This window comes from Protopterus annectens, chromosome 16.part0 (genome assembly GCF_019279795.1).
Source record: "Protopterus annectens isolate FY-2018-M chromosome 16.part0, PAN1.0, whole genome shotgun sequence".
Taxonomy (NCBI): Eukaryota; Metazoa; Chordata; order Ceratodontiformes; family Protopteridae; genus Protopterus; species Protopterus annectens.
This window is the reverse complement of record NC_056750.1, coordinates 237,132,842-237,152,841: the sequence shown is the minus strand read 5'-3', so window position 1 is coordinate 237,152,841 and position 20,000 is coordinate 237,132,842. Positions and strand designations below refer to the sequence as shown.

The 20,000-nt window shown below is 40.2% G+C and overlaps 1 protein-coding gene across 3 annotated transcripts in view; it reads right to left on the bottom strand.

The window, feature by feature from the left end:
* The window catches only part of PARP2 (poly(ADP-ribose) polymerase 2), a 1,124,938-nt gene that overhangs the window by 1,069,336 nt on the left and 35,602 nt on the right, over positions 1 to 20,000 (bottom strand). For all 3 annotated transcript variants that reach the window (XM_044058251.1, XM_044058252.1, XM_044058253.1), the window contains exon 2: positions 11,872 to 12,040. In XM_044058251.1, the coding sequence (XP_043914186.1) occupies positions 11,872 to 12,040 (169 nt within the window). The remainder of the gene's footprint in view (positions 1 to 11,871; positions 12,041 to 20,000) is intronic.

The window sequence follows — 20,000 nt, the reverse complement described above, 5'->3', positions numbered from 1 at the left end:
ATATTCACTGCAGACCAGCAGTTTAACTGAGCCAAACCATGCTTTAGGTTGCCACTGGCAAGGAAGAAGAGCTACTGCTTTCATTCCCAAACCTGTCAATAAAAGACTAAGAATCAACTTTGACTAAATTACTGTCTCAAGTATTCGCTTTCCTCTATTAAGGCCAAGGGGGAGAAAGAGCCCATCACAGCAAGCTACAGGCGTACTGCAGAAAATCACTGTATGGTTGGATACACACACACCCGTGCACACAGCACAACAAAATCAGGCAGCAAATAATTCCACCATCCCCAGCTTGCCACCTCCCCAAGAAAAATAAAGTGTCTGAAGCCACACTTGGAGTGCTAATCACTTGGAGTTTGGAAATCCGGTCCTCTAAATAAAAGACGCTATTAACTGCCTAATACATAGCTCACTGAGGCAGTATGCACTGCAAACAGAAGAAAATAAAACAAGCAATCTCTGTGGTATCTCCGAAGTCTCAAAACAGCCCACTAAAACAAGTGTAGTGGGTCCAAAAACAAAACAGTGTAAGAAACTTCTCTGTGTGGAAGATTTCCAGTCCATATATATCTCTAGTTAATCACTATATATTAATCAGATCATACAAAAGTAGTAGAAGTAGCAAACTTAAACTAGTCTTAAGTAAAAATAAATAAATAAATAAATAAATAATTGTACAGAATTACTAAGTATTCGAAAGTAATCCAAGCAAGGCAGGCAGTCTATTTCCAATTGAAAATCCTTTATTAAGGCAAGCGATCCAAGTAAAAAAAATAGTAATAGTTTCCTTACAAGCTTTCTAAATATATATACACTTTTTATCAGGCAAGGGAGTGGTTTATTGTGCTGTAAAACAAAGTGTTATTGGTACACATGTTAAATTGACATCCCTTCCCCCATTAGTATGATATTCAAGCTAGTCCTGCCCTACTTAGTAGCTGTCATAATATAACCCTTATGTACTTTAAATAAAATTTATAATGGATGTGGTACCTCTTATTTAACCAGATTATTATATCTGTGATTTTATCGAAGACTATATACTACATGGCTGGAAATATATCAACCTTAGTCCATTTGGCAATCAAAAAAAATATATATATATTATATAGATTATATAATATATATATATATATATATATATATATATATATATACACATACATATACATACATACATATATACACTTTTGCATGTAAAAAAATAAATTGTAAAAATCATATTCTATTTTCATAACCTATTGTTAAAGATCGCTTTCGTCTTTCTAGACTTCTTCAGGTCTGTGTACACTGCAAACAGATGCTGACAAAAACAAATCCAATGCCAGATATTACAGGATTTAGTAAAAAAGTACATTTATAACCAAACTCTCAAGCTCTGGGTAAATTCAAGTTAAATAAGGAGGCTAACCTGAATAAGAGGCTTCTCCCTCATTTTTAATTTCTCCAAATATTTTGTTTTTCTAATCACAACAGGAATGGACTCCATTACTAAATCAAAGTGCAACTAGAGTTCATAAAGTTAGTATTGCTTCAGGTCTTTAACGTTAGCTAATAGTATTCTTCTCAGCACTCGCAATGAAAGCGGACTTGCCTTCTTATAGGTTCATAGGTGATCACTAGGCTTACAATCCTAAAGAACCTTCTTAACCCTAGCCATCTTTCCAATTGTATTGGGCCGAGTTTGATAATCATAATCATAGGGAGCATATAGAACTTGGACACGAGTGGTCACATGTTTATAATCTCTCTTTCTGAGAGATAAGAGGTGCCAGGCCAGGGGTAAATTTTGGATTCCCCACCAATTGGTCCAAGTTATGTTTGAGCAACTGTAGGGGAAAAAAAACTCCGCTTCATATGGATGGGAAGCCTGTTTCAGAGAAGAGGTAATCTCTGAGACACATCTCTGTAACATAAATAATACATGTTAGAGGGATAGGTGAGGTTTAAATCCCTGGTTTGGGTATTTCTGATGCCATTTGTTTTGCGGATGTGCAGAAGGGTCAAGCAAAAGTCTGGTAGTTGGCTCAGAAGATTAAGAAGCTGTTTCCTGTGGTCCAATGGTACAAGGTTCAATTCCCCCTGCTTCCACTGCCAAACTGTGCGACTCTGTGCAAGTGACTTAACCAGACACCACTCCCAGGCAGAGTCTGAAAAGGTACATGAAGATTAGTGCTCTACCCCAGAAGATAAACACAATTAAAATAAATAACTCACAGCTGTATCACATGATGCTTTGTAGGCCAGGCATAGACCACCTTTCAGTAATCTCTACGAGACAGAATATGGGGATAGAGCTTTAAGGCAGTGCATGCAGGACATCTTTTCTATACTATGTATTCTTTTTGTGAGGAACCTTTGTGGATGCTCCAGTTGTTGCATATGCCTGAGAGGTGTACAGAAGGGGGCATTGTACTCAATAATTGGTCTAATGAGGGACAAGTACAACTGAACAATGATATCACTGGACTTAGACGCTATAACGTTGTTTATAAACTGCACAATATAACAGGATTTCCTTACTACAGTAGACACATGATGATCAAAGGCCAAGTCACTGTCCACGTGTGTTTCCAAATCCCTGACCACAGGATCTACTCTCAGGGGTGTATCATCAATGACAATTTCCCAGGATGGCCAATATACATTTCTTGGCACAGAATTTTAGGTTGAGACTGTGGCACCAGTTATTAGCTTGTGTCAGGCCTTCCTGGAGGGCATTTGTGTCCCTGGGAGATTCTATGAATGGGTGACCAAGTTGTAGACGACTGCAAGCTAGACACAGGCCATTAACGTTAGCCTTAACTTCAGAGAAGATGCCAAAAAGGAATGGCCACAGCAATGATCCCAGAGGGGCAAATATCTCTCAGAAGAATAACTGGTTCCATTTAGACTTGAACCAAGGACCTTGTGTGTGTGAAGCAGACATGATACAATTGGAAGTTTATTTTTTATTACTCCTGTTGCTCCTGATATTATTGGAAATGTCTAGTTATCTTTCTTCCACATTGCTCTCATTTCTGCTTGCAAATAGTGGTATTTTATGACTGTCTCTCCATATGCAAGACACTATAAATAGCTGGATATAGCAATTTCAGTGATTAATGTTACTTTTGCCCATTTTTCTTGGACTACTGAATCTAGTTTTCTTGCATCTATTTTTTTCAATTGTTGGTACTAGATAATCCCATGTGATCCAAACGTCGTCACTGCTGGTTAACACTTTGTGGTTCACATTTCCAATGTTTCTCAGCTTCTTCCATAATATGGAGCTTGTAAAATCCCCAATGCAACAATTCTGTCACATTATACAGGCCTTCAACCACGAGTTTATTATACCCATCAATGAGATGTGCAACTGTTTCCATTCTGTTTTATACAGCCTACATTTGTCTCATTTCTCTCACTTTTTCAATACACTTTTTTAAACCAACATGTATACAAAGTCCACTACACATCAGGCCACCACTATTAATCCTTCATCTCTTGGTTTAAATTCACCTCTCATTAGCCATACCCGCACCAAATCTTGGTCAACGTGTGCTTATCCTAGGAGTTTTTATACTTGCCAGCATATCTGTGGACTTCACAATTTTCTTTCCTTTTTCTTCTTCATAGTCTACTTTTGGCACTTTCAGTTGCTATCCGATTCTTCTCTACTTCTGGTTTGATTTCCACTTGCACTCCATTTTGAGATGCTTCTGCTAATCTAAACAATGTTATCATCTCACACTTTTTCTCTTCATGCCTCAAAACGTTTAGTATATTTGGATGTAATGAGCTCAGCAAATATGTATGAAAGTCCCACAATGGCAGACATGTACATACAGTCAGTTTTGCGGAGGCACATACAGTACCTGCTTCAGAGCAAGGGATATATATATATATATATATATATATATATATATATATATATATATATACATATACACATACATACATACATATATACAGATTTTTGTTCTTTTCTTGTGGAGCTGATTCACTTATTTCTGAGGCCAATCAATCACAACCATACCAAAGCTGTAACTAAGGGGTTCCTATCAGATGACCAAAGACATTTTGTCGAATGCATCTTGGTTGAACATGAAATGTTGAAAAGGCAAAATGACGAATCGGCATATAAGCAAATTATTTCCCTGGGAAAGAAGTTGCTTGGCCGCTTCCATCACTTTGCCATTTTCGGCACTGTAGTGTGATCTCGGAGTTGGTATATTTAAGTAGGGGTGGGGGCGCACAGCCCTACATTTTATGCAATGTTTTAATGTCTTTTTTTTTTTTTTTGGGAACAGCGATTTTTTCCCCCGGGGGGGGGGGGGGGATCGCTGTTCTGGTTGTTTGATGTCTTGTGAATTCGAACTTCTGAGTTCAATATAAAAACGTTCCATCATTTGATTGTTCGTTGTTATAATATAGACCCTAAATAAGAACAGGAAGAGGAAACCGATTATAGCGTGGACTTTATTCTTAGATAAGACAGTTTCTAATATTAGCTTTAGTCTTCTGAAGAAATCCTTACTGAGCTTTGTTCTCATTCGTTCATGGCTGCCACATGACAGTATCAAAAGCTATGAAGAATTAGCAATGAATCATTCACCACTCCACAAGGAAAGCAATTCTGAAAAGAGAGCTGTCAAGAAGTACAGTTTTGTACCTACCATAAATGTAGATGTCCGAACTGGATAGCATCTGCAGTCATAACAAGTGGGTTGTCCTGTCGTCAGGCAGCCCTGCAGTCGGCCGGATTCCAAAGTCCGGGTCCGGCTTCGGCTGATGTCGCACTCCACCCGACGTCATCTCTGTTGGTCTTCGGGTATAAAAGCATCAGCCGACGCCATTTTCCTCAGTGTTTCTTGCCCCAGATGCCAGTAGCCCTCTTGCAGGCTAAAATTTGGATAGATGCCAATGTTTCCAAATAGATAGAGGTAAACACAAAAATAAGCATATATGTACATATATACAAACAAATACACCATGAAAGACTCCCCCCAACAGCTAGCTATTAGGAGGGTAAACACCCTAGGAGTACCACAGAGGGGAAGGAGGGAGGGTAATCCTGACTGCAGATGCTATCCAGTTCGGACATCTACATTTATGGTAGGTACAAAACTGTACTATGTCCTTCATGGATGCATCTGCAGTCATAACAAGTGGGTAGAATACCATAGCCAACTAGGGAGGAGGATAAAAGTAGATTATGGTGTGTTTAGGATCCCTTGCAGTACAGCAGTGGCAAACCCTGCTCGGGATCTGGAATATAGAGGCAAATTATAATGCTTGGCAAATGTATGCACGGAGGTCCAAGTAGCCGCCTCAATAATGTCTTTGGTTGCCACTCCTCGTAAGAAGGCTGTGGTAGTGGCTGTTGCCCTTGTAGAATGAGGTCTTATGTTCTGTGGAATTGGTTTTCCATGGAAGGAGTAACAGTATCGTATGCAATTTCCTATCCATTTGGAGATTGTCTGTTTGGAAATAGCTTTTCCTTCCCTTCCTGTTGCATAGGCTACAAAAAGTTGGTCAGTCTTTCTGCTATTTTTGTTCTGTCCAAGTAGTAGCGTAGCTGTCTATGTACATCCAAGGTATGCAGTATTCTTTCCCTCTGTTTTGTGGGTTGGGAAAGAAGGTAGGTAGGTGGATTGCCTGGTTTAAAGATACTCTGGATACCACCTTGGGCATAAATGTAGGATTAGTCCTCATGGACACTCTATCTTGGTGGAAGATTAGGAAGGGTTGCACTGCCATTAAGGCCTGTAGTTCTGAAACCCTCCTTGCTGAAGTAATTGCCAGTAGGAAAGCAGTTTTCCATGACAGGTGTTGTAGGTCTGCTGTTGCTGCTGGTTCAAAGGGTGATAGTGTCAACTTTTCTAGCACAAAGTTTAAATCCCAAGCTGGTAATGGTGGTTTCCTTGGAGGTTTTACATTCTTGATTCCTCTGAGGAACTGCCTGAGCAAAGGGTGCGAAAAACAGGTGGATCAAAGCTGTATTCTGCTGAAATAGCTGATGCATGTATCTTGATGGAGGAGTAGGACAGGCCTGAATGAAGAAGTTCGCCAGATACTCCAGAATGTTAGGCATATCTATGTTTGACACATCTTTTCCTCTTTCCGTACTCCAAATGACAAACCTTTTCCATTTTCCAGCATAGTTCCTTCTTGTTGAAGGTCTGCGCTTCAAGAATAATGTCTTTAACTCTTTGGGAAAGTTCTGGATTAGCTGCTGCTATGTGATGTTCCATGCAGTCAGTTGCAGCGTTTTTAGGTTTGGATGTATGATGCTGTAGTTGTTCTGAGTTAACATCAAAGGCATCAAGTGTATTGGCCACATATTGTTCCGAGACATGCTCTTCAGTAGTGGGTACCAGTGTTGTCTTGGCCAGTTTGGAGCTATCAGGATTATCCTTGGACGTTCTTCCTTGATTTTTAGTAGTACCTTGTGTATCAAAGGAAGAGGTGGGAATGCATATGCTGTTAGGCCTTTCCAGTTGAAGGAGAGTGAGTCCACTTTCCATGCTAGTGGGTGGAATGTCCTTGTGCAGAATTTTTGAGCTGGTGATTGAGAGGTGATGCGAATAGGTCTATCTGTGGCATTCCCCATTTCTTTGAGATGGTCTTGAAGATGTCCGGGTGCAGCTTCCATTCGTGGGCATCCAAGTGGTTCTGCTTAATATGTCTGCTAGAGTATTGTCTTTCCCCGGTACAAATATTGCCTGTAACTGAATGTTGTAGCCGAGTGCCAGGGTCCACAGCTCCAAGGTCATTCTGCATAGGGGGTATGAATGAGTGCCTCCCTGTTTGTTGATGTACCACATGACTGTGGTGTTGTCTGTCCTTATCATCAACTGGCCCTCTTTGAGGAATGGTTTGAACTTTTGGATTGCCAGTTTTACTGCCAGCATTTCTTTTAGATTGATGTGCAGGTGAAGTTGATCCTGTGTCCACAATCCTTGCACGCATTTGTCCAGCATGTGGGCCCCCATCCTAGGTCTGAAGCGCCTGTTGTGATGGTCTGGCTTGGTTGACATTTGCGAAAGGGTAGGCCTGGGTTTGACTGGCATGCCTGAGCCCACCATAGGAACTCCTGTTTTAAGCATGGAATTAGTGGGATTTCTGTTTCTAGACTGTGTCTGTGTTGGGACCATAAATTCTTTAGGTACCACTGTAGTTTCCTCATATGTAGTCTGGCAAATGGGACCAAGATTATGCATGATGCCATGAAGCCCAAGGCCTGCAGAACTTTTCTTGCTGTTAACTTGTTCAGTTTTGTTAGTGCCAAGAAGTAAAGAGGAAGTTCTTTTTTGTTTTTCTGTAGTCAGGAATGCCATTTGTTGTACTGTGTCCAATTCCGCCCAAGAATGTCCTTGTTTGGGATGGTATCAGCCTTGACTTTTGTAAATTGACTGTGTATCCCAGTCCTTGTAGCAAGTAAATGACCCTTTGTAAATCTGTTGTCAGCTTGCTTTTGTTGTCCCCTTGTAGCAAGCAGTCGTCCAGGTATGGGTAAATTTGAATTCCCTGTAGTCTGCAATGGGCGATTACTGATGCCAGGCATTTTGTGAATACTCTGGGCGCAGTAGATAAGCCAAAGGGCAATGCTGAGAATTGATAGTGCTCTGATCCTGCAAGAAATCTGAGGTATCTTCTGCAGATTGGTCGAATGGGGACGTGCAGGTATGCCTCCTTGAGATCTAGAGTTACCAGCCAAGACTCCTTGCCCAGCATGGGAAGAAGTTGCTGTAGGGTCAGCATTTTGAATTTTGGGACAATGATGTATGTATTTAAGGTGGACAGGTCGAGAATTGGTCTCCAACTTTTTCCTTTCTTGGAACTAGGAATAGTCTGGAATAGAACCCCTTTCCTTGTTCTGCTGTTGGCACTCTTTCCACAGCTCTCATGTTTGCTAACACCATTATCTGGCGTAGAGCCTCTGTTTTTTGATTTGGAGGTAGATTTGGCATTCCTCTTTGACTGGTAAAGTGTGGAAGTGAAACCGGTAACCTTGATCTATGGTTTGTAAAATCCACTTGTCTTTTGTTATGTAGTGCCAGTTCTTTGAAAATAAGGTTAACTTTCCGCCTAGAGGAGCTGCTATTTGTTCCCTGGTAGGCGGAGTTAGGATTAAGTCACTGTGGTTGTGCTGAAGTAGTGGCAGTGGCTGTGTCTGTGCCTCTGTTGTTACCTTGCCACTGTCGTCCTCTGTAGGCACCTCCTCTGGATTGGTTTCTGCCTCTGGAACGTCTATTCCTGCCCCTTTGAAATTTTGTGGAGTCAGGAAAGGACCAATTTTTGGCAGGCCAGTTCCTGCTAAACCTTGGGGCTTGAACCTGCAAGAAATCTTTAACAGTTTGAACAGATTTTGCCTTTTCTTCCATTTTCTTCATAACCTGCTGGGCAGGTGTACCAAACAAACTTGTCTTGTCCATAGGAGCATCTAGCAACTTAGCTTTAACATGATCCGGTAAAGCTTGTTCCTTTAGCCATGCATGCCTTCTTATTACTGTGCCTGTCATGGCTGATCTAAATGAAGCCTCCAGTGCATCATAGCCACATTTTAAGGAATGGTTGCTAACCTGTTGTATGTTGTTTACCATCTCTAATACATATTTCTTATCAAGAGATTCATCAGTGGTTAGTTTTTTAGTTAACTGATCAAGCATAAACTCTTGGTATTGTATCATGTGAAACTGACAGTTTAAAGCTCTAGCTGAGAGAGTAGCTGAAGTGTAGACCTTTTTACCCCATCTGTCTAATGACCTTGCTTCCCTTTCAGAAGGAATAGGGTTTTTAGCTGTGGTCGCGGCTACTGCCTTGGGACCCTGGGATATAGTTTCTGGGTCTGCAAGTGGGGCCTTGTAAAGGTGGTGATGAGTATCTGGCACCCTGTAAAATCTGTCTGGTTTGGCAGGGCTGGGGGTAAAGAATCTGGAGCGGAGCAAACATCATTGAAAGCATCATCCACCACAGAGAGAACAGGAGGTATAGCTAAGGGCCTGTGCTGTGAGAGGTGCAGAAAGGTCCTAAGTCTTTTTCTGGAGTCTGAAAAATCCTGTTGCTGCCATTGGAACTGTTCTCGCATGGCATGCAAGGTTTCCCCAAAGGAGAATTCTTCTGGTGGGGAAGCAGCTGGAATGGATTCTTCAGCATCAGAATCTTCAAAATTGGAGAAGGGAGCCTCTGGCTGGTCAGTTATGTCTGATTCATCAGCAGAATCATCAGAAGACACTGGCTCAGGGGGCTCTGCCCTAGGTCTCTTCTCTGGGGGCTGAGAGGCCCTGTCTGGGTGAGATTGAGATCCTCTAATTAAAGAAATTAAATCTTCTGCCAAAGAAAGCATTTGAGAACTAGAAGAGGGCCTGGATGTGGGGAGTTTAACAGGCACTGATTTAGTAGTCTTGGCTGCTTTGGCCCTGGCGAAGGCCTTAATGGACATGGCTGCTGGAGGCCTAGCAGCACCACGTGCTGGGGTAGAGACATCCAAGGGGATGGTGTCTGATAAGTCAACCACCGTAGTGGGTAAAATTTCTGAGGTTGATTCAAGAGTTGTAGCAGGGGCCTCAGTTGTAAGAACAGGTTCAGCTGTACTTTGATCAGTTTTCTCGGTTTCAGCCGAAACCGAGACACTCGCGGTTTGCTTTACCGTGGTTTCGGCCGAAACCGCGGACCGCGAGTGTCGGTCTTTATCTTTGAGTTTTTTGGTAGATTGGGTAGTCGGAGGATCAGACGGCATAATGTACGCAAAATCAGTACCGAAAAACTGTTCTGCAAACTCCGACCGACGCCTAAGCGTTCGTCGGTTGAAAGAGGCACAGGCCGAACAGGCTGCTACGTGGGCTGGGCCTAAACAAGGCAGACAGTAAGAGTGGAAATCTTTATGAGGTATTTGTTTCCCACAGGTTAAACAATTGTTAACTTTTTCTGACATCGGCTGAGGCAAGAAAGAGTCCCCAACGGGGTACTTAGCTTTAGAAGTCTTCGAAGTAGTATTCGGTAGAAGTAATCTCTGGATCCGACCGACCGGCACTTGCGAACAGCTTCTGCTTCGGGCGCCACGCGGCAAGAAAGACTGAGGAAAATGGCGTCGGCTGATGCTTTTATACCCGAAGACCAACAGAGATGACGTCGGGTGGAGTGCGACATCAGCCGAAGCCGGACCCGGACTTTGGAATCCGGCCGACTGCAGGGCTGCCTGACGACAGGACAACCCACTTGTTATGACTGCAGATGCATCCATGAAGGACATCTTACAGATCTACCAGACAGGGCTCACTTCTGTAAAATCTAGACCAATTAATATTTTGACTGAGATATCCTCTTTGACGGAGATATCCTCTTGGAGAGGTACTATCTATGGACCCGTGAGTGAAGAACAATTTGGCCATACTGTCAATTTCCTTCATAAGACAACTATTTTTTCAATCCCTCAGTGTTTGCATGTTTATTGAGAGGAAGGCTCAACACAGCAGCTAAAAGTGTGGACAACTTTAGCAGCAGTTATATTAACAATTTTACATGTACACAACCAGGAACAGCACCTTGAAGCTGTTCTATTTGGAAGAATATTTTCATGAATTTCCCTCTACTTCTGTCGGTTAATTAATTTTGCAGTGGTCTATCATCTTACTTCCTCCTGGGAACAATTACAAACCAGTCAGAAGTTATTTTTCCAGTCTTCCCCTAAACTCTCGAAAATTTCCCCAGTTATCATTACAATGATTAAGTACAATGTAGTTATAGACAAATAATTGCACTGTACACTCAATATTTAAAATTTCCGTACAATAGTCCTGACCCGAAACCGGTTTGATTTGTTGCCAAGGCCTTACATCAATATCAATACAAGTGGGGGGAAAAACAACATAAATGTCATGACTTTATTGAAAAGGAAAAGCTCTAGTTACAACTCTTGTAGACAGAACTTTAGGATGCTTGACTGCTACCATCCTGCTAGATCTGTATTACAACAGCACATTAACAGTGCTGTATTCTGCGACCTTTGTGTTTATTTTTAATTTTTTATGCCCAGGTGATTGGGCTGATCACATGGTGGGGCCACTTTTAGTCATATCCTGTGTTACAAATAAATGCCAGTGGAAAATGTAACCAGGGGATAAGTAATAAAATACATGCCGTTTGCTACAGAAATTCAGGCAGCAATACAGTGAGGGAAGAAAATGCTCTGCATTTTTCAACGATGGCAATAAATGCAACCACAAAGCATGAGCAACTATAAATTCTCATCCCCTGAACCCAAAGTGAAATCTTGCAGGCACACATCTGTTGACTGTTTTACTGTTACCACTCAGATGAGTGCAGTTAGTTAAGGGTTCAGGGCCAGTCACAATCAGAAGTGTTTTACTGTGCTGGAGTAAAACAGTAAAAAGCTATCAATTCATTCCTTGGCCTACATTTGCTCAGAGTCAAAAAGAAAGTCAATAAAATGGTAAGTGATGCTGTCACAATTAAAATGCTTTGCTGAGTTTATCTGCAAAATTGTTTTACATGTTAAATAAATAATTTAGCGAGATCTATATGTAGGGTTTGCTCCATGTAGAACAAATAAGTCTCTTTGTGTTTAATTAGTTTCATTTGTATTTTGCTAGTGGAGCTTCTCCACGGGCCTCCACTGAAAATGGGTCTCTGACCCAGTGGACTTTCCGGGTCAACAAATGTTAATAAATATTGCAAACTTAGTAATATGCTGAAGACTAGCTACTCTTAAAAAAGGAGACAGCTATACCTCAACGAGCCATTATGATTACAAAATTTCAACATATAAACAGTTAACTGCAAACTGAAGAAGTTTATAAAACAGAAAATGCTGCTATTATCTTAAACACTATACAGGAGCTCATGACTGGAAGCCCCATTTACCTGAATGCCTCAGAGATTTCCTTGTTCAGCTCAGCTGAATAAACACTCCAAGCGCCTTCATCATTTTCCCACTCCCACCGCAGTACCAGTTCTTCATTGCCAGAGTCAGAACGGCCATTTAACTCTTCTTCCTCTTTCACCTCCTCAATCTTACGTTTCTGCCCAATACCTGGCGAGAAGAAAGCAGCATTTAATCCCTGGTAGGCAAGAACTTCTGAGATGTCCTCAATGAATGTGTGTGTGTGTATATATATATATATATATATATATATATATATATATATATATATATGTATATACACACACATACATACATACACACACACATATATGTATATATTATATTTTGCAGTCCACATGCTTATCACATTTTTAAACACATCAGGCTGTAAAGGAAGACTCTCACAGCTCCTCCACAAAAGTTAAAATTCTGATGAGAACGCTCTGCTCAATTAAGTCCAAAACACACATCCCATTACTTTTCAGCATGATACTTTCATACCAGGTCACAACTCAAACACACAGTTTTGTTATTAAAGTAAGTATACAATACGCAAAGATGGTGGAGCTCTATTTCACTCTTACCCTCATAAGAACTGACAAACCGCAAACATGTGGACATCTACAGTCGCCTGGCTAGAACCTTCCTCGTCATCTCCTTCCTTCGGGTATATACAATTCACAGCTTGCTACTTTGTTCTGCATCACCAGATGCAGAACCCATATGATTTTATTGCTTTACTAGCTCGGTTTGGGATTATTTTCAGTTGATGTCTGGAACCGTCTATCCAAGTGACTTGCTAACAGTAACACTGGTGGCCAATGCAGACTGAGGAAGACTCCACAAATGATCTTCTTGTCTTAGTTACCATTTGTCTGAAGGATTTAACATTCTGACAAGCTGCTCTAAACAAAATATGCTACTTCATCTGTCTGCTCCATCTTCCTAGCTGTAAGCAAGCTGTCTTACCAGCAAGGGCAGCTCCCACTTTGAAGAGGGCCTGTGGTTACATTTCATTGATCTCTTTGCACAGGAGATGCAAGAAGTTACACTTTACATTTCAGGCACTAGATTCACACATTTCCTCTTCTTTTTCATTTTGTAAGACAAAAGGTCATAAGGTTACACACATTTTGCAGACGAAATACCTTAGTAGTATGACATAAGAAAGGGGAAAAAATATACACTTTTTTTTTTAAATAAGTTTTCCCCAGCCTGGCATTGGGACAACTGTTTTATGCTTAGGATTCCAACTTGGTAGGGTGCTCAAAATTGGGGTAAGCTGTTTGAGCAATTTTCACATGTCAACTAGACGCGACACTGAATGATGCACGTACACATACATTATCAGTGAAATATAGTCCTAAAAAGAAGAATACGTTATCAAGATGTTATGAATTTTGAAGCTATTTGATGCGGTTACAGTTAATTACTAAGTGGAAGATTCAGGACTAGAGGGCACAGTTTTAAAGGCAGGATGAGACCTGGCATTTGCATCATCACTAGACACCGCTACAGGCAAAGCTGTAGCTGTAAGCGGAGTGTTGATAGTCTTCTGATGGGTGGTATGACTTGTCACTGTCAGATGTTTAATGTTAAGAGCACATGTCTTGGAAAGGTCTGATATACTGTGAATCTTAATGCTTTATAATTCACTACTGTCAATCTATTATACTATTATAGCTTTAATAGTGAATTATGTTAGGCAGTCTCCAGAGCCGTGGACGAGGGTAAGGTGGTCCACACAGCCTATCAGGACCTCGCCAAGGCCTTAGACACTATCCCCCACTCTGGAATCATAGATAAACTTACTAAGCTGGGCATTAATCCCTATTGTCATTCGATGGTTTGCCAACTGGCTTACTGACAGAACCTACACTGTAAAAGTAGCAGACTCCTAATCCAGCTCCAGACAAGTGGAGTACCTCAGGGTTCAGTCGTGGGACCGCTCTTGTGTGGCATCTACTTCTCTGAAGTACAGGCCAACACTAAGAGACTCTGGCTAACAAAGTTCGCAGATGACTGCAAACTGGGAGCCATTATTGAATCCCCAAATGATGTGGATACTCTACAAAAGGGCCTTACAGAAACAGATGCTTGGTGCCAGAGCCATGGGCTCAAGCTCAATGCCAAGAAATGTATAATTATCCCCTTTGGGAAAACAACATGTACCCATGAATTACCACATAGGTGGCAGTACACTAAACACCGAAAGCGTGATAAGAGACTTAGGGACACAGGTGGACAGTGGTCTCACCTTCCACAACCACATCACCACAACAGTCAAACAATCCTTCTATGTGGCACACCTCATCACTAAGGGCTTTTCATCCAGAAAAAAGGAGGTCATTGTCCCACTGTACTCATCCCTCATTAGACCCATTATAGAATACAATGCCCCATTTGGTATGTAACTCAAGACATCTGCAACAACTGGAAAGGCCGCAGAAATACTTCACTAAAAGAATCACAGGCCTAAAGCAGATGCCCTATGCTGACCACCTTAAAAAACTCCAGCTACACTCTTGTCGCATATCGTCTACTCAGAGGCGATCTCTGCTTAACATACAAGGCCATGTCAAACCCAGAGCTGTTGGACATGCTACACTTAAAGAAATCCCAATCCCTAAGAGACACACGCTCCAGGGATCTAAACCTTGTCATCACAATAAACAAAACAGCTGGAGGGATAGGTTCCTGACCCAGAGACTCCCCAGACTCTGGAATAGACTGCCTATACATGTCAAGCAGAGCGCCTCTTTGGCCCTCTTCAAAAGGAACCTTGACGATTGGATGGGAGAAAGGAAATTCACCACGGGGATCACGTCAGTCGCCCTGATAGACAGGGGTCCAGGGAAGTAACTAGTATGGGAATAAATAGCCAGGGAATTGTTATGGCTAGACGTGTATAGGCCCTAGGGCCGATAGCCTAGTACCAACATACAAGAAAAAAAATATACATGTTTTAAAGAATCAGTCTGTGGACTTCAATGAATTGCTCAGTCTGCAACCATCTTGGATTAGAGCTCTCCAAGGGTGAAAACCAAGAAATTGTTAAAGTCAGTGCAACGTTATCAACCTGACTACAATTCAGTTACTGGCTAGTAATTACACTGCCTGGATGCCAGCAAGACTTTGAGAAAGTTAAAAAAAAATCAATCAAAAAAGAAGAGCTCTGACCGGGAACAACATTTCAGGTGATCAGCAAATAAATCTGTTCAAGTTACAGCTTTAGTACAGGAAATGGCTTCCAGTAATTTAGAGGGGAAAAAAATCAAACATATTCAGACAGGTCTAAAATAAGTGAGACACAGGAAAAGTCAAATGAAAAAAAAGACTTTAAATGTAAGCAGCTATTCTGATGAGCTGATAAAAACTGCAGAAATCAGAGGTTGAAATGAAGGGATGACTGAACATGTGGCTTCTCAAGAAGAGCCACTTCAAAAAAAAAAAAAAAAAAAAAAAAACTGTAGTTATAAGACAGAACATGCAGAGAAAAACTTTGTGCTATACAAAAAAAGGAACAAATAGATTGTATTTATTTTATGAAAGTACAAATTCTGTCATGATGAAGAGAATGAAAATTAGTAAAAAGAAAACCTCTGTACAGTACATAAAAGTAGCAATGGAAAGGTTACTATGGTTTGCTTTCTTTTCTATTAATGAATGTGAACTTATGTCACTTTAACATCTTTATTAAATTGGCACACTTTAAGTACTAAGAGCTTATAGCAAAGATAGGACAGGATGAGCTAAAAATGGTGATGTGCAATTAATTAACAGGGGAGTCTCAATGAACGTATTGTGTTCCTGAGGAAATGTGGTATTTAACAGGGAAAAATGTTCTAATAATTTGGAAAGTTTTATTTAACAGTCTTTAAAAAGGGGGCAGGGGACCAGCATCTTGGAAGAAAGGAAAAGATGAGACAAAAACTGAGAAACTGGAAGCACACAGTTGTGGATATGGATAGTAAAAGGCTTATTTTATTAAACAGAAAAAAAGCTGAGAATGATCTAAGACCTGATGAATGTTACCTGGGAGAGGGAAAGGGCAAGTGTTAAGTAGGTTAATCCAATTCTGCCCACAGCGCAAGGTGGCGTGGGGTTACCTGACTTGAAGGATTATTTTAGAGATACAAAGTAAGGCTCATATACATAATGCAAGCAGAAGGATATAAACCAAAGTGGACAAAGATGATGATAAACATGAGATGGATCAATAGAGGACTAGGATTTTAGATGCAAGTCGTAAGGAAAATAACACCAACATACAGAATAGCACATTCACAACTTAGCAAAATGTATTCCGAGAAATAAGCCAGTACGGGAATAAGAGAAAGCAGATTTTGCCAACAGGTATGTCTAGAAGTAGGATATAACCAGGGTTGCCAGACGTCCCTATTTGAGGGTGTCTATCCCGGGGTCAGCAGCCCAATCCAGATTTCCACACTGCCGGTTAAAATCCCAGCACAACAGCCTTTGCTTTGTTTTATTTATTTTTTTTTGACTGGCCTATATGCCAAAAAAAAAAAAAAAAAATTGCAAAATGGAGCTACGTCTGTGTTGATGTTCCGCACTGAACAGAAGAGGGTCCGCTGTGCGATTTTTTTATTGGCTTGTATTCCGGCATACGGGCCAATCAAAAATCGCTAAACATGGAGCTAAAAGACCTTTTTACTTTTTTTTGGTTTTCACTTAGCGTGAAGGAGCTTTTTTTTTGGTCCCTATCGGTCTCATAGCAAATCTGGCATCCCTGGATATAACGGAAGAACCAAGGTACTGTGAGCAAATAACTAAGAAGAAAAAGTAAGAGTGGGATGACGACTGAAAGTTAGAGAGGCCATGATGATGTATGGACTGCAGGTTAGAGACCGTCTTAAAAGAGAGCAAAAGCAAAAAAAGCTAAATGAATGACCAGCTATCGTACAGTCTTAGAGGAGTCTAAAACAGAAGCCGATGATAAAAACACGGAAAATTTATCTCATAAATAAATAAAATATTGTGTGGTGACCAACTATCAGAATAACTATAGAAAGCAGTTAAAGGCAGTTATAACAGACTGGGGAAAAATAATGGAAAAGAACTTTGTAGAGCTCCCAAATATGAACCAAAATCCAGAAGGTTTAGTATTTTTGCAGTTATATAACAAATGCTATACATGTGATGGGGAAGAGAAAGGCAATTATGAACATGTTTTGGGAATATAGCTAGTTGGAAGATTTTAATAATTCCTTACAGAGTACTTTTTTTCCTCTGCAAAGTACCATGACAGAAATTTGGGGGAAACAAGTATGTTGTAACTAAGGAAATTATTCTTTTGAACTGGGACTGAATTACCTAGACACAGGGAGCCCTTATTAAGTTTAAAGTTATTGGGTGCCAAAAAGCAATTACTAGAAAATGGATATCAAAATCTAATTTAAGTTTTGTATATTATAAAGGAGCTAAAATATCTGGGAGGTGATATCTTTAGAAAAGGAAGGAGTAAAGTTTATACACATAAATGGAATTCAGGGGGAAAATATATGCAGAATAATGTTCAATCAGGAGGAGTGAGGTTTAACCTTAAATAAAGTATTAGGAATGAGTGTGAAAAGAATGTCTAAATGGATTTTGGCATTACATGACAAATGAATTATAATATAGGTATAGAACAGCTTCTCTGCTATAACATAAAAGTAAACCTATGCCATCTATGGACATTCCCACAAACAAACTCTGAAAAGAAGCAATTTATGATGCTTTACAAATCTTCATAGATAGCTTCTGGCTTTGGTAAGGATAGTTTAGTGCAAGATCTGCTTTATGGATGCCCTAAACAAAAATCATTTAGAAATTAAAGCTCAATGCTGAAAGGGTAGAGTTAGTTGCAAATTAGGTAGTAACTGGATACTCTCATGATGCTTTAGTTGTCCACACAATGACAATATTATGTAATGACCAGCATGCAATAATGAAACAACTGGAATGCCCAGAGATACACCTTTCTAAAAGTTTACAAGGCCTAAACAACATGTCCTACATGGACGGACTTGAAGGTCAGTCATTACACTCAGTATCCTACAGACTGATATGAGGTGACCTTTGTCTGGAATACAAAGCATTCTGCAACACATTACTGATAGCAAGTCAAATGGCATCAGAAATACAAGGTCTAGGGATCTAAACCTTTTCTGCAATATCAACAGAATGGTTTGGAGGGATAGGTATATCTCACACAGGAAACCACTACTGTGGACATAAAACAAAGTTCATTGCTGTCCATTTTCAAGTGCAACTTAAATCTATGGATGGGAAATGGAACATTTAACCCAGGACTGCCACCTGTACTACTAATGGACAGAGGCAGCTCTTAGATGCTTTATCCCATGCATTGGTCTCCTCAAATTATCTATGGTATGATCCCAGTTAATCTCATTAAGGTTAATACACAATTAAATCAATCAACCATGGGATGGGTAAGGCCAGTCTACAATCAAATGGTATATGTTCTTTCGAATACAAAATAAGAAGCTGCCTATGCTTAAGATATCCTCAAGAGCAGCTAGCTTAGTACTTACCTATGAGCCTGTAAGAGAAGACTTTTCAAATACTCATAAAGCAAAAGAATATTACAAGGAATATGTTTAATGAAAACATTTAATAAGATCAAAGACAAGCCAGAATCTACTGATATAAATTAAAATTAACAGGCACAGTAACAGTGAAACAAAAGATCCACAAATGCTGACAGGCTAAAAGAAGCTGCAAAAGATGAGCAAATCTAAAAACTCCAAATGGCTTAGAAAGCTCACAACAACAACAACAACAACAACAACAACAACAACGTGCAACTTGGACAGTAGAACAAAATTACAAACTGGTGGAAAATGATGTACAAGAAAATAGTGTGCCATTTTGCATAAAACAAAAAGGCAAAAAATGGAGTCCTCCAAGTAAGCCTACATGGAGAAATAAAACCTGGGATTACACACACACACACACACACACACACACACACACACACACACACACTTAAGATGTCCTACACCGACAACTGCTGTAAACAATGATCAAACTGCATCCAATACAGACTGATGACATTTAAACCTGAATTCAAGCATTTACTGCCCATGGAGCTGCTTTGGAAAAAGCGGGTGACTGTTTACTTATTTCACTGATTCTTCACAAACTGCAAAATGGGCGTCCAACTGCACAATGAGGTTGCAAGACATGTTTTCAATATAACCGGTGGATACAGATGTAGTCAAGTATCCAGAGGGGAAAACTGCAAAGGTACTGTGGACTGACCTATTCTCAATTGGGTTTTCTTAAAATTAAAAAAGGACAAACATATATTTTACAGTACCTATTATTACTGAAATGTTTAAGATCCTTGAGAAGGAACAGATTTCACATTGTATCATTTTCAGACATCAGGGGTAGTCAAACATTGAACAGAACCCTGAAAAATCCTATTAAAATATAAATATGTAATTAAGAGAAAGGTGAAGACCCTGTTACTCACAACCCTGACTGACATTAGAGCTATACTATCCACAGTAATAAAAGCTACTGAATTAAAGTGCTAAAACTGTTATTACTTACCACACATCCACTCAACCACAGTGCATCCAGAAGAAATGCAAACTGATAACGTGGATCAATATTATTCAATTTAAAAGAATATGGAGAGGAGGATAAATATCTTTATCTTATGTCTGTTTTTCAGACTTCTTGCCAATATTTCTATAGTTACAAACCTAACTGCAATCTGTCATATTCAGAGTAATTTAGCAGTTCCTGTAACCTGTTAACTCCATTCTGTCAATGTCCACGATCAGGTTATCCTAAATGTGAAGCTCATCTGTGCTGGCGCATGAACTTGTCAGACTCTACAAAATCTGAGGGAAAGATGTGGAACAGATACTATAATTTGCACATACTGATAGAAAATATGGCCTCATGGAATAGAGGGATAAATCCTTTACTGCAACCCAGACGATCAATGTTCGACTCTTGCCCACCCTGGGGAAGGGAGGGCGGTAGCACAGGCTTAATGCAATACACCAGCATTACAAGCCTAGCAAACTATGTGGTGCTTAAGGGGGTACACGGCAGGATTAAAGGTTGTACATGCAGAGAAGTT